At 36.8% G+C, this 27,437-nt stretch overlaps 1 protein-coding gene across 1 annotated transcript in view; it reads left to right on the top strand.

Moving 5' to 3' along the window:
• The first annotated feature begins 1,017 nt into the window (after nucleotides 1–1,017).
• LOC125914296 (netrin receptor DCC-like) overlaps nucleotides 1,018–27,437 on the top strand; it is a 43,399-nt gene continuing 16,979 nt past the window's right edge. The window contains exons 1-5 of the mRNA XM_049619553.1: nucleotides 1,018–1,024; nucleotides 1,735–1,873; nucleotides 4,470–4,696; nucleotides 8,972–9,088; nucleotides 22,691–22,846. Of these exons, the coding sequence (XP_049475510.1) occupies nucleotides 1,018–1,024; nucleotides 1,735–1,873; nucleotides 4,470–4,696; nucleotides 8,972–9,088; nucleotides 22,691–22,846 (646 nt within the window). The remainder of the gene's footprint in view (nucleotides 1,025–1,734; nucleotides 1,874–4,469; nucleotides 4,697–8,971; nucleotides 9,089–22,690; nucleotides 22,847–27,437) is intronic.

The following is a 27,437-nucleotide window of genomic DNA, read 5'->3' as shown; positions in this document are numbered from 1 at the left end:
TTTAAAATTGCTTACTACTTTGAAGAGGGACTCCCCTTACGCATTTTGAATTAGTGAAATCATAGTAGAATATCCTAAGATGGAAAAAATGTGTCTGTGAAAGCTTAAATTAATGGGGAGTAGGCGAGGGGCTTTGTGCCTTTTAATAAAGTAATGACATTTTCCTGGCCAAGCCATAGAATATGGATTATGATAAGTTAGAATGTATCTGTAGATACTAAAGACAAAAGATTTGACATTGAGAATACGCTGGAAATCCAGGACGCATGGTTATCACATTTTAAAGGCAGTTACCTGGGTAGATTATCAACAGCTTGTCTGACTACATTAAAATACTAAACCAATGTTGGCTTTTACCCTTTCACATCCTAAGCATACTGATTAAAAGTGATTGAGGAAACAAACTTCTCTTACAGTACTAGGTTACGTGCAAAGTAAGAAACACAGAAGCCAATAAAAAATCAGAGAATCTTGCCAAAAAAAATACTTCCAAGTCGATAATGAAAAATTCTTATTATTTAATTCAAGTAATTACTATGTGTTCAGTTAGTAATCTGCATTACAGAAAATAACAGATCTGATTAATGTTAACTCTTGAGCTAAAGATCTTCCTGCAATTCCCCACTGACTTCCTGATACTATTAAAAATATTTCTGTTGGAGGCAAGGCCTCCTGTGATTTGGTCCCTCCACTTTTTCAGCTTTACCAACTGCCATGATCCATTGCCTGCTCATGACTCCAACAATGCAGAAGTTCAGAGTAGCCATGCCATTTCCCATTCATTTATCAAGCTCCCAATGTCTCGCCTATCTTTTGCATTTCTAGTACTTAGCACATTTTTGGGGCACATACTCAGTATTCTGTAAATGGTCACTGAATAAATAAATGAATACATGTTGCAAAACAACGGATGATGTTGGATAAGTGAAAGAAACAGAATTTGCTGTAGTCTCACGGGAGGAAATCAATACACACACTGGCAGCATCTGGCCAGCTCAGTAAGACAGACGGTCATCAATGCAAGGTGAGTGGTAAAGAGACAAGGGAAATGCTTTAGGTATGTTAAGATGACACTGACCTAGCATGGTCAGGAAGGCTTCCTGAAGAAGAGAGGCTTGAAGAAAATCTTCAAGAGTCAGTAGTTTGTAAGTAAACAGGATTGTGAAGGCATTCTGGGCAAAAGTACAATGAGAGAGGGAGGGAGATGGAGAGAGAGAACAAAAAACACTAACACTTGATTATGCTGTGAAAACTTTGCTCCCCAGTATGAGAAAGAGACAGCAGAGAGCCTTGAAAGAATGCTTGCTTTGCCTTTATTCAATAGCCCATGGGGTGAGAAGAGACCCTGGCATCCTATGGCTATTTTTGGAAACTGGAAGATTACTGGTACCTGTGAGAAAGGGTGCATGTAGGGAGGGACAAACATGTGACATATTGTATATCTAATGCAAAAACTAGGTTTAAAATAAAAACAAAAAAAAATTCACTAAGGTGGTGTTTCTCAAACTTGAAGTGCATCTGATTTCCCTTGAGAGCTGTTAAATCACAGACTGCTGGGCCCCACCCTCTCCTGCCCACTTGCACCCTCTCACCCCCCATCTGCAAGTTTCTGAACTACAGTGGAGCTTGAGAACGTGCATTTCTAACAGGTTTCCAAGTGATGCTGATGCTGCTGGTCCAAGGACCACACCTCAGGACCCATTGCACAGGTTCATCTGCATACAAATTTTGAAGATTCCAATGGTGAGACAGAGGATCGAGGGGACCACAGTGGGTCCTGTATCAGAGAACCAGCAGATGGACAGAAGGCTGAGATGACAACTGTTCCTGCAGGTTTTAAGACAAATCTCAGACAGTTCAGTTATGAGCAGATGTTAGTTTTATTACAAAACCTGCTGTACCTGGTGGCTGGGCTACTACCACCCGCAGGGAAGGGAGGCCTTTCCAAGGTCAAAGATCTTTCTTGATAAGAGACATGATAGAAAACAAAAGTAGTTAGTAGATGGCCTCTCATAGAATATATACAAAAAGGAAATAAAGTTTATTTAATCTTTAGATTCTTTTTTAAAGTTTTTTTAAAATGTTTATTTTTTATGTTTTTCTGACAGAGAGGTGGGGGGGAGAGAGAGAGGTCACAAGCAGGGGAGGGACAGAGAGAGAGGGAGACAGAGAATTGCAAGCAGGCTCAGTGCCATCAGTGCAGAGCCAACCCTGGGGCTCGAACTCACCAACTGCAAGATTGCCAGCTAAGCCAAAATCAAGAGTCAGATGCTTAACCGACTGAGCTACCCAGGCTCCCCTAGAGTCTTTAGATTCTTGGCTGACAGCTAAGTGGATGAGTAGCTTCTCAGAAAAGGCCTTAATCTAACTAAAATCCATCAGAAAAATGTGTATGCATTTTATGAAGAATGATAATTTTTTCCCAGACGGAGGCTATAAATCACACCATACAAAAAAGCTCTACCTCAGTCAGATTTGGGATTTTTTTTTTTTTTTAAGTAAACTACGTTTGTGGATGCTTGGTACTGAGATTATAGGGGCTGGTGAATGAAGAATGAATGAATGAATGAATGAATGAATGAGGCATGTGTGTAAGCAAGAGGAAACCAGAATTCATAACTTATTTTTAGTTTAAAAAATTATTTGACACATTTCCCTCCCATACCTATTTAAATATTGAGTTATTATGAAAACATTGGCCATCTTATCCTGGATTTGGGAACTGGTACTTCTCTGTATTCAGTCTGATAGGCACTGGGATTAAAAAGTGGTTTAGCATTTTGATTTGTTAGAAAGATAACAGGGTGAAATCTCCAAGTCTGAAAATGACATTAGATTGTTCTAAGAAGTGACCAGGGGTAGATTACATAGCGAGCTGTGTGTCATTTGCGGACTAGTACATTTGGGCAGGTGAAGTATAAGGAAATGAATTCAGGGAATGGATGGTTAGCAGAGAGTTATTATCTTAGATATAAGAAAATGATCTAAAGGTTGTTACAGACCATTGTCAGAGTCAGTGTGGGACTGTTGCCAAGAAATCAGCAAAATGCGGGAGCTGTAGGGAAAATATTAGAACAGAAAATACTGCATTATTTCTGTACTAAACTACTTGATAAATATTAAGTCTGGCATTCTTTGTCTCCTATCCTTATCAGCACACTTCAAAAAAGATAAAAATATATTAAAATTCAGCAAGTCACATCACTAAACATGTATTAATTGACGAATGCAAAGGTTATTTTCAGCATTGGAAAATGAAGCCGCTCTCAGTGGCCTGTACAGGTTACAAAGAGTTTTCACTGAAGTGGTTTGTTTGAGTCATTTAGCAACCATGAAAACAGCTATCCTCATAAACCATTTGTTGCAAGGGAGGAAGTGAGAGGGAGTTACTTCTCTCTGGGGCTCTATAAAATGTTGGGTTTAAACCATCTGAATTCTGTCTTAGAAGAGACATTATTACCAATAGAAGATACAAGCAGCGATTTTAAAAACTAGAACTGTAAAGCAGAGGTTGAAAACTTTCTGAAAAGGTACAAATAGTAACTGTTTGAGGTTTTGTGAGACGTGGGTCATACATTCTTTGTTGCAACCACTCGACACACTGCAGTGTAAAAATAAATGAGTTCAGTAGGATTCCAATAAAACTTTATTTACAAAATCAGGCAGTGGGCAGATTTGGTCTGCAGGCCATACTTTACTGATGCCTACTGTAGAGAATGACTAGCCACGAGTATCATGCTACTTTACTTAGCCTAAAGGGAGCATTTGAATCTGACTAGCCCCAAAAACAGACTACCACTGAAAAATGAATTTATGGTTGCTAAATTCTTATTGAGGAAAATAGGAGATAATTGAAGCATACTTCTAAACTGTATTCTTCTCTTTTCAAAGGATGGATCCTACTGTGTTTTCATCCAGATACTTAGTAACTCCAAGGCAAAAGTGCTTTTATTCTCCTTAGAGTGTCCTCATTCGGCCTTTTGTCTTCAAATAGCACATTAAATTATACAGCTGAGCTATAGACTTTCTTCTAAACCCCAGTCTTGGCTGGCACAAATTCTGGCCTTTTTATTTCCATTTGCCCTTTCAACACGACTCCTTCATTTATCTCCTAAACAGATGTTGCAGTGAAGTATCTTATGACTGGCTCCAAAGATTGGCATATGGCTCCATCTCACCCATTGTCACCTTGTGGGGAATTTGTAGCTGGTGAAGCTAGAGTCAGGCACTCTCTGGCAGGCAGCCGAGGCCTTGGGGATTCAGCACCACTGCTCCTATAATGTGGTGAATCTCCAGGGGAGACGAGGAAAGGCAGCCAAGACATGCCTGCCAATTCCTGGATTTCACAGGTTTCCTCCTGGGAACCCTCTTCTATCCTTCTCTGCTTCTAACTTGAATTGACTGAGAAAAGAGAGGAAGGACCACTGAATAGAAGCATTCACATTTGCTCTCTAATTTTTCTTCCATAGGAAACGGGCCACCCACAGTGTTGGCAAAAGGAAGGGCAGCCAGAAGGACCTCAGGCCCCCTGATCTTTGGATACATCATGAAGAAATGGAGATGAAAAATATTGAGAAGCCATCAGGTACTGACCCTACAGGAAGGGACTCCCCCATCCAAAGTTGCCAAGACCTCACACCAGTCAGCCACAGCCAGTCAGAAACCCAGCTGGGGAGCAAAAGCACCTCTCATTCAGGTAAATCTCTCATCTCAGGCATCAGGACAACCCCCCACCATTCTGAAACTTTATTTACAAAAAGTTTCCTCTTTGTCTCCTCTTTGATGGAGACATCTTTCCCTTCAATCTGTGGGTCATTTATCAATAGTTAAAATAATCTGATGTAAATTTGGTTGATTAACTAGTTTCTTTTCCAGCATCCTATTAAGTGCCTTTTATAATTGCAACGTTACTTAAAACTTCTAAGAGGTAACAGGTGGTACATTTGGGAAATACTGAAATGTGAAAGCCAAATGAACTTACTGCTTTTTGTTAAATCTCGAATGAGAGTTTTGTCAAAATGTGAAGGTATTTGTACATTTTTTTCATTCCTTATGTCTATGGATAATTGAAAGTTGATTTTAAATTTGCTCTCACGGCACCTGGGTGGCTCAGTCTGTTAAGCATCGGATTTTGGCTCAGGTCATGATCTCACAGTTCGTGAGTTCCAGCCCTGTGTCGGGCTCTGTGCTGACAGCTCAAAGCCTGGAGCCTGCTTCAGATTCTGTGTTTCCCCCTCTCTCTGCGCCCCCCCCCCCTTGTTCATGCTCTCTGTCTCTCAAAAACTAATAAAATGTTTTTAAAAAATTAAATTTGCTCTCAATTCATTGCATTAAAAAAATCACACTAGGGTCACATGGCATGTGAAGATAATAACATAACATCTCCTGTTATTTCAGCCTTGGTTACTGTAAAGATCAACTTTTGTCCCTGTGTATTCACATTATATGATCACTAGCCTAGTTTGATGGAGTCTGTCTGCAGGCGATGTTGACATACAACGTGATCAGAAGAAAAAAGCCTGCTGTTTAATAAATAGGCACAGAACAATCCACGTCTAGGAATAACTAAGAAAATCTAAAAATTGGTCGTAAGATATTTCACTTTCTGTTAGTCATCATATTTTTGAACTGCTTATGGAAAACAGAAAAATAAACCAAGTACTCTCATCAAAAAAAACAAAACAAAACAAAACTCTTGGTCTACTCATGTGTTTGCAGAATGAGTAGCCGTTGTTTTAAAACTGAATTAAAATATTTTAGGTATTGGAATATGTAACTGGCTTACTAGACTTTTTCAGCTTAGAATTGTTTAAACAAGGAATTCGCTTACTGATTTTTAACCATGAGTTGTTGAGTATACTTTTTCTAGCTCTTGAAGAATATATCAAGCAGATTCCTGAACTTTCCCATCATTTTCATTTGGTTAAACTGCATTCAGGTTCTGTCCAAAACTGCCACCTGAAATCTAAATTAAAGGTTCTCCTTTCCTTATGGCCAGCTAGACTTTTGACTCTGAGGACTAGGGCTGTAATTTGTTCTTTAAAGCTTCCAGCACCTTGGAGGAGAGGTGGGGATGGGACAGAAGGAGGGGGCACAGTCTGTTTCAGAAACACCTTTACTTATTCCTCCTACTTATTTGTTCTTCCTGGCTTTGTAGGAGGATGGGGAAGGGAGATGAGGAGAGAGGCAAGGAGAGAGGGCAGAAAGGACAGTTTGAAGGGCTGTGCTGCTTTGTGAGCACATGGACTGTCCTCATGCAACATCCAAATTCTGGGTCTCTTGTGAAACACAAGTACGAATTCTTTATGAGATCCTGTGGGATTCTTCCCCTGGCTCATTACACCATGTGAGATATCAAGTCAGGGCTTACCCCACTCCTACCAAGAACAGCTCTGTCACCCTCACTGTTTTAGGTGGGTCAGGTGCACTTGGGTGAATTCCAGCAAGAAGACTCAAGCTTGAGCAACTTTTCAAGTGCCCACTTGACCCAGAAGAAGCTCCTACTTCTTTTCCAGGCCAAATGATGAGAGAGCTTATACTCCACTGCTGTCACTCTTTCAGTCTTGCTCTCTTCAATAACCTCTTCTGATTAAATATACACAGGGTAGACCAGCAAGCCAGCTGCCTGAAGAGACTACTATCTGGAGAGTGAATGAAAGGTAGACCTCTTTTGCAGGAACCTCCACACTTTACAGGTGTTTATTCTGGCAGCTTTGGTTCCTAGTGGGGCATTAGGAGGAGAGCATACCTCTGCCTCCCACTGGAGGGGACAGAATTGCTTCTCAGCCTGCAGAAGATTTTGCCAATTATTTCTAGGATTCCTCCTTCTTTATTTTTCCCTTTCTCATTTATATACTAAAATGGCATTTGGAGTGGGGACAGCCAGACTACTTTTGATCATTTAATAAGTCCTGGAAGAAGCTTAACTTCAAGTGATGGCTGTTTTGTTTTTTTGTTTGTTTTCTTTTGTTTTTTTTTTTTTGTTTTTTTTTTTTTTTTAGAATGAGAGGGTTCTTGTGCCTATTTGTTTTTAATTTGAGGACCTACTTGCCAACTCTATTGTAAAAGGAAAGTAGAACTCAAAATCCTGCTGGTTATATTTTCCATTATAGTAAGCATTCTCTGTACTCTCCTGGTTAAAAGAACAAAACTCCATGTCAATAAATAGTATACTTTTAAGTGCTGGTCTACTAGGAAACTTTTAAAACATTTTTCCGTGGGGTAGACTTTTCTGAATGATTTTAGGTCAGTCTTAGGAGTCTTATTCCCCTCTTCTGTCTTTTGTGTAGTTTTTTCAAATATTCAACTTTGAGTCATAGCTTTGCTGGAAAATATTATTTATTTTTGTGCCTGTAGGAAATCCAGAGTTTGTTTGTTCTTTCTCCTTTAGTCGTTTCAAAAGGGTACATCTTGTGCAGCTTTATTGTCTTGTATAGTTCTGTATAGATTTTTGGAGGATGTGTGGACAGATACAAATCTAGGCAGCTGCCATTATCTGGGCTGCATAGAAATTTCCCCCATCAGTATTTTAAATTTTATTAACTACTATTTTAATTTGAAAAAAGAATATGTGCATGTAATTTTAAAAGAAAAAAAATAGTACAAAAAGTTGTGAAAATAATATCCAAAGGAAGTAAAAAGTATGAGTGCCTTTCCCCATCCCCAAATTCCTTATCCCTTTCATGAAAGGAAGGCAATGTTAAGAATTTTGTGTGTAACCTTTGTATACAAATATATATATATATACATATATATATATGTATATATATATACACACACACACACACATACAACATATATAATATATAATATACAGATATATTTACATTTATATATTTATACACATACAAATGTGTATGTATATATAATATGCTTTCATATGTATATTACACAAATGATACACATACTATTCAAAACTTCAGTTTTATTGTTCTCAACATGTATTTTTTTTTAAATGTTTATTTGTTTTGGAGAAAGAGAGACAGAGACAGAGAGCGAGCAGGGGAGGGGCAGAGAGAGAGGAGACAAAGAATCCGAAGCAGGCTTCAGGCTCTGGGCTGACAGCACAGAGCCCACGTGGGGCTAGAACCCATGAACTGTGAGATCATGACCTGAGCCGAAGTTGGACACAACCGACTGAACCACCCAGGTGCCTTTCAAATGTATTTTTTATATACATTTTAAATCTACACAAACCATTCTTACCACTTTTAATGACTCTTTAGAATGACATTTTGTGGCATTATAATAGATGTATATAACTATGCCTACACTTACTTTTAAAAAATGTAGTTTATTTTCTGAGTTTTTATAATAAGATGTAATGTCTTTGGGTTCTAAGTACTAGGTGCATAAATTATGGTAAATTCATACAATGGGATGTTAATGGAACTGTTAAAGAATGATAAAACCGGGGCACCTGATTGTCTCAGTCAGTAGGGCATGTGACTCTTGATCTCAGGGTCAGGAATTCAAGTCCCACATTGGGCATACAGTGTACTTAATAAAATAAAATAAAATAAAATAAAATGGATGGTGCTCATAAACTTAGAAACATGAGCATTTTTAAATACATAAATAAATAACACTGACTTGACAGAGAAAGACATTCATATTACTGAGAAGTTTACAAAATGATATATATGGTATAATGCAACTTTAGTAAATATATATATATATATATATATATATATATATATGTTAATATATACCTTCTCACTTTCACATATAAACACGTAAGCAAACCTGATAAGGAACAAAATATAAACAATAGTTCTTTCTGAGTAATGAGGTTATGATACATTTTATTAATGTTTGTGCAATGGGAGTATATTCATTGGGTAACAAAAAAGTAGGTATTATTATTTAAATATCAATAAAATAAAAAAGGCATTGGCATGCCTGGCTGGAAATTATGCAAAGTGTTGCATCATTGAAAAAGGTGTATCTCTCAGTATTGTTTTTCTTGTAGGTCAAGACACTGAAGAAGCAGGGAGTTCCATGTCTACTCTGGAAAGGTCACTGGCTGCCCGCCGAGCCCCTCGGGCCAAGCTTATGATTCCTATGGATGCTCAGTCCAACAATCCTGGTGGGTAAAGATTGGAACCACAATGAAGAAATGAAGGGTTTTCTGTTTTCATCTTTTCTATATCAAATTATCAAAAATATTTAGAGTTTCCCCTGAATTTTCTGGGCATCTGGACAAAATGAAGAATGACTAAAACCCTAATTTATAATTTGAAGTCAAACATACACTGCTATTGTGGTTTCTCTTGTATATAATCCAATTGCAAAACATATGGCTACAGTGTTAAGGAATTGTAAAAAAAAATATGAATTCATATAAAAAAAATGGAAATTTCTGTCACTATTATTGATCTTATTCTAATGATCACATTCATAGTTGGGTTTGTTCTTTTTTTACTTTTTTAATGGGTCCCATTTCCAGTTTTAAATAATCTAGCACCCTTGAAGCAAGTGTTAACAGATATCCAGTTACTACCCTCTTATTTTTGAAGTTTTCTGTCATATTCCCACATTTACTGAAGATATTAGCACACCTGGGGATCGCCGCCCTTCTAGTTACCTCTGTGATTAATCTTGGTAATTATAATTTCCATGTAGGTAATTCATCCAATGACAGTAGAATGTTGGTCCCTTTATGGTGCCTACAATGATGCTGGCTCCTTCCCACCTCAATTCATCAAGTCCGTGTCATGCACTAAACCAATCATTGTAACCCTTATAATCTCTAGTTTCTATCATCCCTTTTTCTATTTGTTACTTTCCTGCTCACTTATTTTATTCCCCCCTTGGCAACAATTCTGCAATCCCACTAAGACCTCCAGTGCATTAACTCTGACACCTTCCCACTGTCCCTCATCTGCTTCCTGTCCTGATTAGCCTCCAAACTCAACTGAGAAGTTGTAGTCATTTATCATCCTCAGTCCCTTGCAAACACCCTCATCTCTGTTGGTCCTCCTTCCCCATCATATTCACCAGAAAAAAACTCAACCCTGTTTAACTGGCTCCACTCTACTAACAGCTGATTTATCTGGAGAAAACACATGACTTCCTTGCCAGGTATTAGCAGTCAAATACCACCAAATAGTGGTGTTTGGTAATGCCACTCATTTCTCCATTCATTCATTATTTCGGGTTATAAAATGAATGTCTTATATCTATTCTTCTCAGACTCCCCAAATCTCTCTTTTTTCCCCATGCTCAGCCAATAATTTGGCTTCTTACATTACCAAGAAGAGAGAAGCATTGAGAATTGGTATCCTTATCCTTCCATCAAATCTAGTTAATGTGTTTGTGCTCCTGTCTCAAGCCAAGTCTTTCCCCTGTTGCCATCCCTTCTCACTTACTTGGGGAATCTTGTAAGTATCCCTTCCATTTCTGGTATCATCCATTTTCTCTCTTCATAGATAATTCCAACTGGCATACAAACATTCTGTCACAACTTCTGTTTTAAATACCATCTTTGGGTACTACTTTCCCCGCCAACGACAGCCTATTCCTCTCCCTTCCCAAAAAACTCCTTTAAAAGTTATCTATACTGGCTTTTCCCTCTTTGTAATCTTCCTTATTAGTTTTAATGAGACAGTTTCTGTCCACTGAAACCAGAGTTTCAAGGTTATCAATAATCTCCACATTGTGAAAATAAATGGCCAAGTCTCAGATGCTCAGCAAAATTTGACATAGCTTCTCCCTTTTTTTTTTTTTTTTCATGAAACACTATCTTCACTTGCCTTATGGTATACTAAATGATCCTGGTTTTCTTTCTTTCCCATTGCTGCTCCTTTTGAGTATCTTTTACTTATTCCTCCTTTTATGCCCAGTCTCTAAGTCAGAGAATGCCCCACAGCTCAGTCTACAGCCTTTTCTCTTCTACCTACCTAGATCTTTCTATGGTGTTTTGTTCTGAGAGCCTTAACGCCATCTAAATCTTATTAAATTCCAAATTTTATCTCTAAGTTAATCTCTTATAACCCATATCAACTTTCATATCAACCATTGACTCAATACTTCCATATGGCTGTCTAATAGGCAATTCAGCTATGGAGATCCTACTTTTCATAATTCCCTTTCCCACCTCCAAACTTGATCCTCCTACTTCTTTCCCTATTTCAATAAATGTTACCACAGTTCATCCATTTACTCTTGTTGAAAAATCTAGTTTCATACTCTTTAATCCAAATTTCATCACACCCCAAATTCAGTCTTTCATCAGTACTACAGTTCTTGCTTACAATACCTGATTTGGTCCCAAATCTGACCACTCCTTCCCATCTCAACTGCTCTGTCCTAACCCATGCCACCACCATCTGTTACAGATTCTTGACCACAGTTCTAAACCTGTAACTAGTCTCTTTTCTTTAGCTCTTGCCCCTATAGCGAGTTGTCTATAGAGCAGCCATTCAATTGTATGAATTAGATGATGTTATTCCTCTTAACTTCCCATAACATATAGAGTGAAATCCATGATTTTACCATGTCCTACAAGGCCCCATGTGATAAAACCTCTGGACTCATTTCTCATTTCATCTCCTGCTACTACTCTAATCCTTTTCAGCCTCATAGCGTTCCCCTCTGTTCTTTGGATAATAACACATGTTCAAATGCAAGGATTTTTCACTTGCTCTTCTCTTTCCCTGGAATCTCTTTTCATAGGTATTTACATGGCTTTTCCTTAATTTCATTCAGTTCTGTGTTCAACAGCTCCCACTATAGGTCTTCCCTGACAAATGTCACACATAGCATCTGTGGTCACTCTCTGCTCTGTATATTGTGCTTTGTTTTTCTTTATTAATGTGTATGACCATCCTGTTCACATTTTTGTATTTGTTTATTTGTTTCCTGTATTTTAATGTAATTTCTATGAGGGTAGAGATTTTGTCTCTGTGATCAGTTCATATCCTCAATACTCAGAACAGAGCCTGGAAGGCTTCAATCAAGATAATTTAGGTGAATGAATTAAGAGTTGCTTCTCTCTACTTTACTATATGTCATGTTTCCTCCATGCTCCATTGCAGCTTTCAGTGTTACTCTAATAAGTACAAAAACTTTTATGGAATTTATAATGAATTCTAGCTCTTCAACTCATGGGATAGATATAATTATTATGCCTCTTTCTCTAATAAGGAAACTGAGTCTTAGAGAGTTTAAGTACCTAGCTTTTAGTCACACAGCATCTAAGTGGCAGAACCAGAATTTGGACTCACAAGGTCTGGCTTCAGAGTTCTGAGCTCCTAATCACTAAGCTCCCTACAGAGGTGCCCTGTGAAGCCATTGTCCTTCTTTCATTTCTTTCATTACATACAGAGACATTTACGCTGAGCTGTTTCACTTTTCCCCTCCGGCTACTTTCCTCTTGTAACAAAGTTCTAGTGGTGCCAGTCTTCTATAGTTTCTTCTGTGTCAACTATACTCAAAAAAAATCCTTTGTGGACCCTTCTGTTCCATGTACAACCATCTTATGCAATAAGTTCTCATATCTTGTTGATTTTCCTTCCACAATATCTTTTGAATCCCTGGCTACCTTCCCATTCCCTGAAGTCATATGTTAATTCTCTTCTTTATAACCTCACACCTGAACTGTCGAAACAGCTTCATAAGGAGTCTTCCCCCCTTCTAGCATCTTCCAGATTCATATGTATCCTGCCTGACAGGTGTGTTCCTAAAACAACTTAAATATGGCATTCCATTCTATAAATTTCTCCAAAGGCTCCCAATTGCCTGCCAAGAAAAAAACACCTACAAACCGCTGAGCATCTCACATTTAAGTCTACATTTCTAGTATCCTGTTCCTATGCCTAGATAGATATAGTAGGTAGTTAGGTAGGTAAGTAGGTAGGTAGATAGATAGAGAGATAGAGAGATAGAGATATATCCTAGATTCCTGCAAGGCTAGACTAAATTGCCTGTCCATAAATATACATGGTCTTTTCTTTGTTTTTTCCCTCTGAACATTTCTTTCTTTTTGGAATGACTCAGTGTCTATCTCTACCTAACAAAGTTGTATGCATTTTTCACAGACCAGAGCAGATAGTGATGCTCTCATAAATTCTTTCTTTTCTGAATGTTGTATCCAGAAAATGGTGGCTTCCTTTCTCATGTTTGAATAGCATTTCGTTCTACTATATTCGTGGCATTAATTATGTACTGCCTCATATGTTTAGGTATTCCAGTCCAAATCTGTCATTTTCTAACAGGTTGTGAATTACTTCATGATAGGGAGGGAATGCATCTAATTCGTCTTTGCATTCATACATTGTATAGCTCAGTACTAGCACAAAACTGGTGCTTGCTAAACGTCTGTCATATGAATGAGTGAATAAGTAAATGCATTATAAGACTGCCTTGTGTTTGTAACACACCAGTGTTTAAGGACCTTTCTTAAAATCAGTTATAGTTAGAATATCTTCTAATAAGATTTTATGATGTATGAAGGGCAGTTAAAATTGTTTTTACTAAATAGGAAAGGAAATAATGAGCTTAGAAAGAATGAAAAATGAAATGAAACCTAACAAATACTGAGAATTTCTGAATATTATTCACTTGCTAAATGCCTTGCTAATTACTATTTCAGTGAATCCTCATAATATTATCATGTGGTGAGATTATCCTGATTTTACAGATAGCGAGACTCAGATAAGATAAGAGACTCAGCTTACTGACTTACCTCAGGACACACCTGGACAACCTCTGAACCTCTGGTATTCTGCTTCTCCAAGGGCTAAGATGATTTGCATGCCTTATATTATTTATATACTTTTAAAAAAGATTTTTGACAGTAGCCCATCCAATTTACAATTATGGAAACTAGGAATGTGAGAGTAGGAACCCAAAACCTGTGCTAGATCCGTCCACTGCATTGTGCCACCTCAGGTTGTCACCTGGAGCTCCAACTTGCTCTTTGCCTAAAACAGCAAACCTTTCCTTATTCCTGGTGTCCTACTCTACATGAATGGGGGCCGTAAAATGACCAGCAACTAATTTTGTTGCTATCTTAAAAATTATCATATAATGCAGGTACATTATTTTAAATAGTTAAATAGTTTTATAAAATGTATAAGAATATTCTGACCCAGCAATCCCAATCTTTTTATTTATATATATTTTTTTAATGTTTATTTATTTTTGAGACAGAGAGAGACAGAGCATGAACGGGGGAGGGGCAGAGAAAGAGGGAGACACAGAATCGGAAGCAGGCTCCAGGCTCTGAGCCGTCAGCCCAGAGCCCGACGCGGGGCTCAAACTCACGGACCGCGAGATCGTGACCTGAGCTGAAGTCGGACGCTTAACCGACTGAGCCACCCAGGCACCCCAACAGCAATCCCAATCTTATACCAGTTTTAACCTTGGGTAAAATTACCCAGCAGAGATACATAATGTATTCGCCAAAAGACCCAAACAAGAATATGTGTGGCAGTACTGTTCCCCATATCATATCTTTATTACACCGTAACAGATTCATTATATTCAGTGGAATATAATGCAGCAATGAAATTGAACAAACTAAAATGCCATAAACAATAGGGAGAATCTCACAGATAAAATGTTGTAAGACAGAAACCTAACACATTTATGAGATTCAACTTATGTAAATTTTATTATTATTTTAAGTTTCTAACATTATTTAGGAGAGACAGAGTGTGAGTGGGAGAGGGGCAGAGAGATGGAGAATTCCAAGCAGGCTCTGTGCTGTGAGCACCTAACCCAACGCAGGGCTCGAACTCAGGAGACTGAGATCATGACCTGAGCTGAAATCAAGAGTCAGACACTTAACCAACTGATCTACCCAGGTGCCCCTCAATTTATGTAAAATTAAAAACAGGCAAAATAATCTATTGGGTCAGAATTCTGAAGAGCAGTTACTCTTGATGGGAGATGATCAGTGACCAGAAGAGACCATAGGGCAACTTCTGATAATGTTCTATTTCATGCCCTCGATGATAGTTGCAAGGCATTTCACTTTGGAAAATCACTGAGCACTACTTTGGATATTCCAATTTTCAAGATATATATTATACCTAAATAAAATTTCTATGAGAAATGAAGACTCAATAGAAAATATATCTTTGAAGTAACTTTGTCATATCATATTCTTTGTTACCTCCAAGCTCTGTGTTGGTAAAACTCTATCTAACGAAAGGAAATGACTTCAACATATAATCAAAGTTGATTTTAAAATAAATTCTTAAGCTTTCTGATAAATAAAATAAACTCTTTGCAATTGACATGATTGATAGGTCTTAGATAACTCTGCTGAACAAATTGTAAATCTGTATCTTGGCAGAGCTATGATTTCATTCAGAAGAGTAGATACATTTTCTGATGGCCCCACTTGCAGTATTATTTAGATTTATCAAGTCTTTCATCTACTGAGTCTTATAAACTACATCGTAGCATCGCGCTGATTTCTAGTCACATGTATGAAGATGTTTGCTGTTCCACTTAAGAATCGCTATTTTTGTAAGACTGTCTTTTCCCCTTTTCCTTGACATTTCTCAGCATGCTTTATAAAATGTAAATTAGCAGATCAAATATAGACTATCTGAAGTGGCTTTTTGTTCTTAAAATCCATGGGGAAATGTATTTAATTTCATTGGAGTGCAACATCTGTTTATTTGTCTAAGGTTTGTCAACTTATTGGTTGAAAACATTATGTGGCCTCTGTTGCTCCTATCCCTGAACACATTTCACAACAAAGTAAACTAATGCTCATGAGAAACACACTAGCTGAAAGCACAGGCAAAAATACCCACGTATTTTGATTTTCCAATCCCGAGCACTTTGTTTTAAAATGGTAGCAAAGGCTGACTATTTTTAGAATGACCAAAGAATTATTTTAAATGTTTTTTCTTATTATAAATGAAATTATTTATGAAAAATCAGAAGCAACAGGGCACCTGGGTGGCTAAGTCAGTTAAGCATCTGACTCTTGGTTTCAGCTCAGGTCATAATCTTTCAGTTCATGAGATGGAGCCCCAGTTGGGCTCTGTGCTGATGGTGTAGAGTCTGCTTTGGATTCTCTCTTGTCTCTCTTTCTGCTCCTCCCCCACTATGTTTTGTTTTCTCTCTCTCTCAAAATAAATACACTTAAAAAAAAAAAGAAATCAGAAGCATCAAGTATAACTTTCCTGAATTTTTAAAGGGTATTTAAGGGTCATATGCTGGGTTTTCAGGAATCAGACTCCGAGACAGAATTTAGAATACAGGCAATTTATTAACAAGTGCTTTCTGGAATAACACTTGTGAGGGTAAGGGATGCAGGACTGGGAGGAGGGAGAAATTGAACTGGTGACATAGTTTAATGGGAGCTGCAGCTGACCCTATGGGTTGCTCTGGTGCTGGGCTTGCCCTTAGCGTTTTCCCAAAGGAGGCAAGGGAGGTGGGTTTCTGGACTTTGTCTCAAGTATGATGCAGGCTGCCCCTGCAAAGTGGGGTGTAATCTTGGGCAAGCAACTTCTTTGGCTGAGGGCAATTCCTGGAAGGATAAAGATTTACTTACATTTCTAGTATTTTATTACCTGATGGAACATAAGTATTTGTTTGACCTTGGTTCCCCCTTCCATTTTCAACCTGTGTTTTCTTCTGTAAAATGCTAGAGGAAAGGCGAGGAAGCAGAAATGGGAGGGATATAGATCGAAGCAGGTGACCTCTAAGATTACATTAGTTATAAAATTCTGATAATTAAATGTATGAGAGTTTATTGGGCAGGAGCCTCCTGAATTTCATTTTTTTCTGTTTCCCTGTACATCTTTAAGGGGAAAAAAATGCAATCCCAGCTTTTAAGGGAAAAAAAGAAGTCTGAAAAAGTGGCCTGAAAGTATCTAGTAAAAAGACTAAGGCAAAGGAAGGCATACAGTTTTGCTTTTGTGATAGCTTAGAAGCTGCTTATGACCACTGGTTTGGGGCTTTCTAGAACACTCACTGTGAAAGCCAACTCTTTTTTTCCCCACTCCCACCATCTGCTTTAGTAACTTGACTGCAGAGCTCAAACAATGGGTTGGAGAAGCTATTGAGAAGTGAAGAAGCAGATTTTAAAAACTAGAATTCTGTTGGCTTGAGGTGCTGTACTACCAGAATTCCATCTTTTACTGATACGAAGATCATTCCAACCCCTAAAACATTTGATTCCAACTCAGAATCCTTGCCTGAACCTTGCATTCATGGTGTAAGAAGCCAGTATCCTAAGACTGATCCCAGCTTAACAGGTTCTAGAACTGGGCATTCATTCTATCACCCTGTAGCCCCTGTGAATGCCTACATCCGACCAAGAATGCTTTCCTAGGATTACTGAGTGCAAACAAACAAACAATCTTAAGATCTGTTGGATCCCTGGAGATTGATAACAATAACCAGCTTTTTCGAAGGCCTGACCCCTGACGCTCCTCTCTTCTGTACTAAGGAAGATCTCTCAAATCCTCATAGCCACTCCACAAAGTTGGTATTATTCTCATCTCCACTTTACGAAGAGAAAACTAAGAAATAGTGACCTTAAATCACTTGCCAAGCTAATGAGCAATTATCCATTACTACATAACACTTTACCTCCAAAATGAAGCAACATAAAACAAGCACTCATTTTCTCAACAGCTTCTATCACGTCCACAGGTTTTCCAGCATGTCCTCAAGACGTGACTCCTGGCTTCCCCCAGAGGGAGTGATCTAAAAGAGAGAGGATAATCTTTTTTTTTTTTTTTTAGTTTATTTATTTATTGAGAGAGAGAGAGAGCAACCAGGGGGGCAGAGAGAGAGGGAGAGAAAATCCCAAGCAGGCTCCACACTGTCAGCACAGAGCCTGACACAGGGCTCGATCTCATAAACCATGAGATCACGGCCTGAGCCGAGATCAAGAGTTGGATGCTTAACCACCTGAGCCACCCAAGTGCCCTCGAGGACAATCTTTTTAAACCTGATTTGGGAAGTGGAATTTCTTCTGCATTTCTATGACATTCCATTGGTCACCAGACCAACCCTGGTGAAATGTGGCAGGGAACTCCCCAAAGATGTGAATATCACAGTGATACTCAATGGGAGGCATCTTAGATACTGGCTGTGACACCTACTCAGTGCTAAAGTGGCAGAACTAGATAATGAACCCAGGCAGTTTGACCTCAGTGCTTGGGCTCTTTAGCATGATATGGAGAATAACGACAGAACACATATTTGTGAATGTTCACACTTTTCCTAAAGAGGACTTTGGTGGACTTTTGGTGGACTTTTTCGTGTATATTCCATGAAAAGTGTTTGCCAATGGACACCTGAAAATGTGAAGGAGATAAAAAAAATATTTATCAAGGGCCATAGGCACTAAATTTCCAAGTAGTCCAACTGATATATCGGTCATTGCAGAAAAGATGTGGTAAGGAGAGGCAGAATGAGAAATCATTTCACATAAATTCTTTCCACTTCGAAATATTATCTTTACTCTTATTTTTCTGCCTCTCCTCTTCAGCACCTCTCTCAACTATGTCAAGTACCATGTTGAAAAATACCTACAGAGGGCTTTATTTATTAAAATTATAGCTTAAAAAAATCTCTACTTTAGATTTCCTATAGGTTGTGTTTATTGCTAACATTTTTAAGAATGTTGTAAAAGCTTTCAGATATCAGTGTGCCCTGTTCAGAGAGCTAAGTAATTTGGTGAGGAAATTTCAACTTGAAAATTCTTTGTGCATCAGTGTGAGATATAAATTCACTTGTCAGCAAGCTGTGTCAGAGCAGATTTCTTGTCATCTTTGGCCACAGAGCAGAGATTTATTGAAAATTCTTGATGATATCGCTCTCCGAGTTGTTTTACATAAACATAGTGCAGCGAATGCTTTAAACTATAGTGTGAATAAGAGAGAGAGAGAGAGAGAGAGAGACAGAGGCAGAGACAGAGAATGTGTGTGTGGATGTGGATGTGTGTTTCTGGCTTTTAAAACTGACACGTAGCAGAAAAATACTAAAAAGCATTTCAATACATTGTGTTGTATCCAACTTACTTTAGAATGATCATTTCTGCAACAACTATGTTATAAGTAGGTGTAGACTTCTGTGCCCTTTTAGAAATGAATCATGAATCAAAATACTTCAGAACCAAAGCTTTGGAATACAGACTATTCTATGTCAGGGAATAGAACTATAGGAATTGCTGAAATGCAGAAACATACAATAGGTTTATTATTTTTTAAAGAATTATTATTTGCAAGCCATTTGTACCCAGGTCAGTAGTGAAAATGCAAAACTCTTAGAAAGGAAAATTTCTTTCTTCAATAATGAAAGACTTGGAACTGCAATATAAATTTAATCTCTTGGGTTCTCTCAGCTCTCTGATTTTATATTCTGTGGCTTGCCAAATTATTTTTTGTTTCTCCATTCAAATTTATTCAGCTCCAACCAAGAGATATGTATGAAATTCTTTTTCTAAGTGTATTATAAGATATTGGTTAAGTTCAAATAATAATATTGATAAGGAAATGTGCACAATTTGTGGAGTGGGTACCTTCTATGTATCTAAGCGAAACTATCATTGTCACATTTATTTATGGGTAAAAATTGTCAACACAGGGATAGCTTTACAACCTGGCAATCTATATTAATGACTATGCAGTGATCCCATTTGATCAGTAAGATAGATGATATCATTAAATTGACTACCTGGGAGACTGAGAGTTTAAGTTTTCTGAAAATAGACATTATATTATTGTATGGTTCTTATTTACAAATGTATTTAAGTCTATTATCACTACCATTATTCCTATAGTAACTATAAACCGTAAGAAACTAAATAATACATCAAACCACTTAAAAAGTCTGCAGTGGGTTGAAATGACAGATTTTTAAATATTACTTCTAGAAAATCCTTCTTATTAACTCACTTGAAAAATCAGAAGTATCTCTATCAGCATAGTGTGAGAGACACAAAGTTTACAAAATTATAACCTCTTTTCTTTAAGGAATTTATAGTCATTTTAGCTGATATCTGGCTTGAATCTCTGATTCTTTTTACCATTTTCTCTGTCCTTTTTTTTCTTTTTCTTCTTTTCGAGTCTGTTCATGTGTTTGTATATCCCAATTTACTCTTTCTAAAGTATCTTTATAAGACATTGCGCTGTAAACCACTTATTCTCAAATTTTCATTCAGTGCGTCCCAAAACTAATTTGAAAACTTTGTATCACCTGAAACATTCTGAACTTAACGTTTAAAAGAGCTGTTATAAATACCTGTGAAAAATGTACTTTTTTCATATACCACTCTCTTAAATAAATTCAAATGCATAAAAATTATATCAATTTGATATCCACCACCATCCATTTACAAAATATGTGAGGAAGCTTCTCTTTCACTGACAAAAATTTACACTTGTTTCTCCTTGAACTAGTACCTGCGATTTAATTTCCCTACAGAATAATATACAAATGTCATGTGTCTTTATGTCTTTTATTGATCACCTATCTTATTTCTTTGCAACATAATATTTCTATAAACTGAAATTATATGTTATTTTATCGACGTATGTGAGCATAAGTTTTCAACTGCTGGGTTTTTTTCTTCTGAATTGAGTTAACACTGCAATTAGTATTTCTGTACAATTGTGTGTAAAGAAAGATTTTATTAGAATTCTATCACTTAATGACATGAATGAGGCTTTTTCCATACACTTACTGCATAGATCTGTGGATTAATGTTGCTTTTTGCATAAACTCTATTCCAATATTTTTTTAATTTATCTAAACACTACGAAACTTTGTTTGCATTTATGTGTGGGTGACTGTCACAATGAGATTTTTATAGCAGTCACTCAATGATTTGAACTTTCAAATTATATGTCAGAATCCCATACTTTTAATTCTCACCTGAAGTTATTTTTTATAATGTTTCAAGTAACAACTAGATATTGTCCTCCAATTATACTGCAAGTATAAATTTTAGAAACTGCCTGACTTTCAAAAGTATTTGTTACTCATTCAAGTTACTTACTTCATCATTTTTAAGAGATGCACCTATAAAAAGCTTTACCAAGTCTTACAGAGTAATTATAAGATACATCTGCAAACTTTTTTCACTAGGAGGCACTTTACATAATACAATATATTAAGACAGGATTTGAAGCATTGAAATATCACTTATACCATCACAATATAATTCTTTGAAAAATGTTTTTCTTAAAATCTATACAGCTTTTAATTCAATTTGTGGAAAACACCCATCACTTCACCTACTTAAAAGAATTAGTCTTATTGTGAAACCAATTTTTTTTTATTTTTCACTTCAAATAAGCCTGTTAATATGCATTTCAAGGAGCATTATAAATACCCTGAGAAATAAATTCCAGAATGTAATTTTAAAAGCTATTTTACTAGAAGCAGCCCTTTTGATTTAAAATTCTGTGTATTTAATATAATTAATCTGCATTTTAGGTTAAAAAATATGCTTTAAATCTACATGTTGTTTGTAACTAACTTAAAATAATACAAAGTAATCTGTATCAATGATTATGAAGTTACTTATGTAAGAGGAATATGATAAAGAGAAAGCTTTTTCTTTGGTAAATATGTATGCGCATGCATGTTGAACTCCAGGATTGGCATTAGGGTGTAATTAAATAAAACTAATGCATATAATAGAAACAACTTGAGTAATGTAATAGACAAAAATATACTGCTGAAGATCATTCCAGGAGCTAGCTTAAAATTTTATTTTTTATTAAAAAGAGGTAGGAAATACGAAACATTTTCTAAGATAATGTAAGATGAAGATTGACTACAATTAGAATAAATATTTTATAATGTGATATAATTTAATAGATATTGAATAATGGAATTGAATAACGCTTAATACACCTAGGAAATATTGTGTAAGATATTGATCTGTGGGTTTAAGCCAGTATAAGTAAAAAATGTTTGGTGTTCCCAGACAACATTCAGTTATATTTAAATTAATGTGTCATTAAGCTGTACCGTTTTGCTATTTGAAGACATTTTCTATTTAAATAAAAATCCTAAGTATGATTATGAGATTATACCTATCAATACCTGATCATCTCTCAAGAGCATTACATCTTTCACAGAATTAACATAAAATTCCCATTTCCTTAGCCCACTTTACCCAATATATTCAGTTCTGAACAACCGAACATTTCTTGGGTTCTTGCTTAGGAGAAAATAAAAGGCAAAAAAAAAAAAAAAAATCACCAGGAAGCCTTAATGTGCTTTTATAGTAACTTGATTCATTGTTTCTTTCTTTGAAACCATAGGAAATTTGGGGGGCGCCTGGGTGGCTCAGTCAGTTGAGCATCTGATTACTGATTTCAGCTCAGGTTATGATCTCGTAGTCGTGAGATCTTGCCCCGAGTCAGGCTCTACGCTAAGTGCGGAGCCTGCTTGAGATTCTTTCTCCCTCTACCTCTGCCGCTCCCCTGTTCCCTCACTCTCTGAAAAAAAAAAAAAAATTTTAACTGATACCGTGGGAAGTTTGACATCTCAGAGTAATGTTCTATAGTAAGGTGCTGGAGGCGTGAGCTTTTTAAAAGAGAGACTTTGTGGAAAGAGAGGTAAGTAAAGGAACCTATAAGATACTATGAAGAGCATGCATGGATTTGAAGATGGGAAAGTTTAGCCATTTCCTTTCTGCTTCGTAGTTGACAACATAAGATAAATAATAATAAAAACAACATCTTTGTTTTTGCAGCTGTCGTGAGTGCCATCCCTGTGCCAACCCTGGAAAGCGCCCAGTACCCAGGAATCCTTCCATCTCCCACGTGTGGATACCCCCACCCACAGTTCACCCTCCGGCCTGTGCCATTCCCAACATTGTCTGTGGACCGAGGTTTTGGAGCAGGAAAAAGTCAGTGTGATGCATTTTCCTTTCTTTTTATGAAGAACGAATGAATAATAACCAAGGATGTCTTGTTAAATGTATAGCATTCTGACATTATCATCCCTTGGAAAAATTGACTTTCCTCTGCCCTGGGCCAGAATCAGAGCACAGTCAGTCCTTCGGATCCTACCACATGCTTTTAAACTGATTCTCTAGGAGTCTTTCCACAGTACGCTCCGCAGACAATATGGGAAGTTGTGTGGAAACAAAGGTTAACCAGTTCAGTAAAACAATGAAGTGCCAGGTGCTTGAAATTAATACTTGCTGTCAACTAGGAAGTTAATAATCGAGTGACTATATTCCAACATGTTATGTGTAAGTGTCTGTTGGATGTATTTAAAGGTGTCTCACTGATTCCTGATGAACCAGTACTTAGATGAATGCTTTAGCTTTCTTTGGTTAAATCGGTTAAGCAATAGCGTTTCATGTTTAAGTAATGATTGTTGGAGAAAAAGATTTCCAGAGTAGAATTTCATTTGTTTTTGTTTGTTTGTTTTTCTGGTTTTAATAAGATAGAGTTGACATATAACATTATGTAAATTTAAGGAATACATTGTGTTGATTTGAGATACTTATTTATTGCAAAATGATTACCACCATAAAGTTAGCTAATACCCCCCTCATGTCACATAAGAATGGTTCCCTTTTGTAATGAGAATGTTTTAAATCTACTTTCTTGCTTTCAGGTATATAATACAGTATTATTAGTTATAATCACTATGCTGTACATTAGATGCCCAGAACTTAATCATCTTATGACTGGAAGTTTGTACTCTTTGACCAACATCTCTCTTTTTCTCTCTATCCCCCCAGCCCCAGGTAACCACCATTCTAGTCTTTTTTTTTTTATGAGTTTGTCTTTTTTAGACTCTACATGTAAGTGATATCATTTAGCACTTGTCTTTCTGTGCCTGATTTATTTCACTTAGGATAATGCCTGCAAGGTCCATCCAGATTGCTGCAAAAAAGTGTCCTTGTTTCTCGAGGCTGAGTAATATTCCGTTGTATATAGGCCACATCTTCTTTAACCATTCATCCACTGATGGACACTTAGGTTGTTTCCATATCTTGGCTATTGTGAATAATTCTACAATGAGCATGGGAGTATGTACATCTTTTTGAGATCTTGTTTTCATTTCCTTTGGATATATACCCAGAAGTGAGATTGCTGGATCATATAGTAGTTCTATTTTTAATTTTTTTAGGAACGTTTATACTGTTTTCCATAGTAGCTGCACCAATTACCTTTTCACCAACAGTGCACAAGGGTTCTCTATTCTCCACATCCTTTCCAACAATGATCTCTTGTCTTTTTGACAATAGCCATTGTAACAGGTATGAGGTGATATCTCATTGTGGTTTTGATTTGCATTTCCCTGATGATTAGTAAGGTCACATATTTTGACATATGTGTGAATACACATATATGTGTATTTTCACATATTTGTTGACCATTCACATGTCTTCTTTGGAAAAATGTGTATTCAATGCTTCTGCTCATTTTAATCTAATTTTTTGCTATTATATTGCATGAATTTGTTATATATTTCAGACATTAACCCCTTATCAGAAATGTGGTTTGCAAATATTTTCTCCCATCCCATAGGTTGACTTTTCTTTTGTTGATGGTTTTCTTTGCTGTACAGAAGCTTTTAATTTGATGCAATCTCATCAGTTTATTTTTGCTTTTGTTGCCTTTGCTTTTTGGTGTCAAATCCAAAAAGTCATTGCCAAAATCAATGTCAAGGAGCTCACGCCCTTTGTTTTCTTCTAGGAATTTTACGGTTTTAGGTCTTAAGGTCAAGTGTTTAAAACATTTGAGTTCATTTTTGTGTACAGCATAAGAAATCCAGTTTCATTCTTTTGCATGTGGCAATTCAGTTTTCTCAGCGTCATTTATTGAAGATTGTTGTCCCACCATATATCCTTAGCTCTTTGGCATAAATTAATTGGCCATATATGCATAGATTTATTTCCAGGCTCTTCATTCTGTTCCATTAATCTGTGTGCCCGTTTTTATGCCTGTACCATACTGTTTGACTATCTTATCCTTGTAATGTAGTTTGAAATCAGAAAGTGTGATACCTCCAGCTTGCTCTTCTTTAACAATATTGTTTTGGGATCTTTTCTAGTTCCATTCACATTTGGGATTGTTTGTTCTATTTCCGTGAAAAAATGCCATTGGAATTTTGATAGAATTGCATTGAATCTGAGATCACTTTGGGTAGTACAGAAATTTTTAACAATATTAGTTCTTTCTACCCACGAGCATAGTCATTTCTACCCACGACTATCTTTCCTTTTATTTATGTCTTCTGAAATTTCTTTTGTCAATGTCTTATTGTTTTCAATGTACAGATCTGTAACCTGCTTGGTCAAATTCATTCCTAAGTGCTTTTTTTTTCTTTTTGATACAACTGTAAATGAGATTGTTTTCTTAATTTCTCTTTCTGATAGCTCATTGTTAGCATATAGAAATGCAACTGATTTTTGTATATTGATTTTATATCCTAAGGATAGTATTTCATTTGTTTTAAGGAAAGTAGGTATGGAGAGAGATTCTCAATCTATTGTATACACCCTGGTGGTTTCTCCTATACCATTTGACTGTTTTTCTTTTTTTCTTCAAGCACAGCAGTTTAAAATCGATTTTATGGCTTTCTTCCCTTAGTTAGGAACAGGTGACTCAGCAGCTCATGTGAGATAGGATGTTTTGTAATAGATAAGATGGTAACAGCAATAAAATATATTTGTGAGGTAAGCTATATTTTTTCCAACCCAACAGGGACAGCGCTAAGAAATCATAAATCGTCTAGATGTAGCAAGGTTAGAATTAAAAGGCATCAAAATCTGCCAAGAGAGAATTAGATTTATTTTCCCTTTTCTCACTGCACATCGTGTCTACGTAATAGAGTTGTGTGCAAAAACTCAAGGAAAAATAATTCCCCAAACCATATCAAAGGGGACTAAACGAGGAAGATATGGGAAGTCTAGGAAGCAAAAATTTCCAAATCCCAGGACAACTAGGAAAAGAATTCCAGTCAAATAATTCAGAAGCCACAAGGCCCTTCTTCTGCTTCTGAAATGTACTCTCCCCAGAAAGAAAGAGGGGATTATAATTTTAGTCTAGCTTTTCCCTCATCATATCACTGTCTAGTGTTTTCTTTTGATTTCATCTATATTCTCTGACTTTAAAATGAAGCATGAGAAGAATGTGTAAAATGACCTTTATCTCTCCACCATAGCAAGACCAAGACAAGCCAAAGTTCACTTCATTTATTTTTAAGAAGTTAACTATTTTATTTGATTCATGATGTGTTCCTGTAGTTTCTTTTTCTCTTTTAAAGACATAGTTCTTTCTGAGAATTCAGCATCCCATTTATTCTTTGTGTTTTCTCTTGATTTGGTGCAACATGCAAAACTGCCTCATTGAATCACAGGGATAATCATTCCAAAAGTTAAATGTCAATGAAAGCAAAAATAATAAATAATCTAGTATAATTTTCTCCTCTTTCCCCACCAGCCAAAATAAGTTACGCAGAGAAACGCAATACCAATGGGATAGAGATACATATATTCCACCCAGCATGAACTAGAGAATTCACAGGGGAAGGGAGGGGAGGGTGAATTGTGAACAAATAATACAATCTACCACAGATTACTATTCACCAGGAGGACTTGGGTGTGTCACCATTTCTCATTGTAGAGTCTGTGTTTCAGATCATTCCACAGTGTGTGTATTCATTTCTTAGGCTGCCTTGATAAGGGACCATAAACCAGGTGGCTTAAAATGATAGAAATTTATTATCTCATAGTTCCGGAGCTAGAATTCCAAAATCAAGGTGTTGTCAAGGTTATGTTCCCTCCCAAGTCTCTAGGGGTGGATCCATCTTTGCCTCTTCCAGTTTCTGGTAGTCCCAGGTGTCCCTTGGCTTCTGTAACTCCAATATCTGCCTCCCTCACATGGCTGTCTTCCGTCTGCTTGAAGAGATTATATAGACCCAGACCTCTAAGGGCATGAATATTTGGGGGCCAGAGGGCAGACTTTTATGAATAGAATTGTGTCTCCCAAAAAGATATGTTGCAGTTCTAACCTCCAATACTTGTGAATGAGATGTTATTTAGAAATAGGATCTTTTCAGATGTTATCAAGTTAAGGTAAGGTCATGCTGAATTAGGGTGAGTCCTAATCTAATATGGCTTGTATCCTTACAAGAGAAGGGACTCAGACACACAGGGAGAAGATGGCTATGTGACAACAGAGGCAGAGATTGGAGTGATGCATGCCAATCCAAAGAACATTAAGTGAACTACGACAAAATATGTTTTTATTTGTGCTTAGGGACTACAGATTGGTTTATATCTGTGGTTACAGTCTCATGTACCACTCTGGTGCAGGACTTTGATAGTGGAGCAGGCTGTATATGTGGGGGCAGAGGGCATATTGGAAATCACTGTACCTTTTACTCAGTTTTGCTGTGAACCAAAAATGCTTTTACAAAATAAAGTCTACTAGATATAAAGGAATGAATGAATGAATGAATGAGTAAATAAATGA

The sequence above is a fragment of the Panthera uncia genome (genome assembly GCF_023721935.1).
Source record: "Panthera uncia isolate 11264 chromosome D3 unlocalized genomic scaffold, Puncia_PCG_1.0 HiC_scaffold_8, whole genome shotgun sequence".
Classification (NCBI taxonomy): domain Eukaryota; kingdom Metazoa; phylum Chordata; class Mammalia; order Carnivora; family Felidae; genus Panthera; species Panthera uncia.
This window is presented reverse-complemented; position numbering and strand designations above follow the sequence as displayed.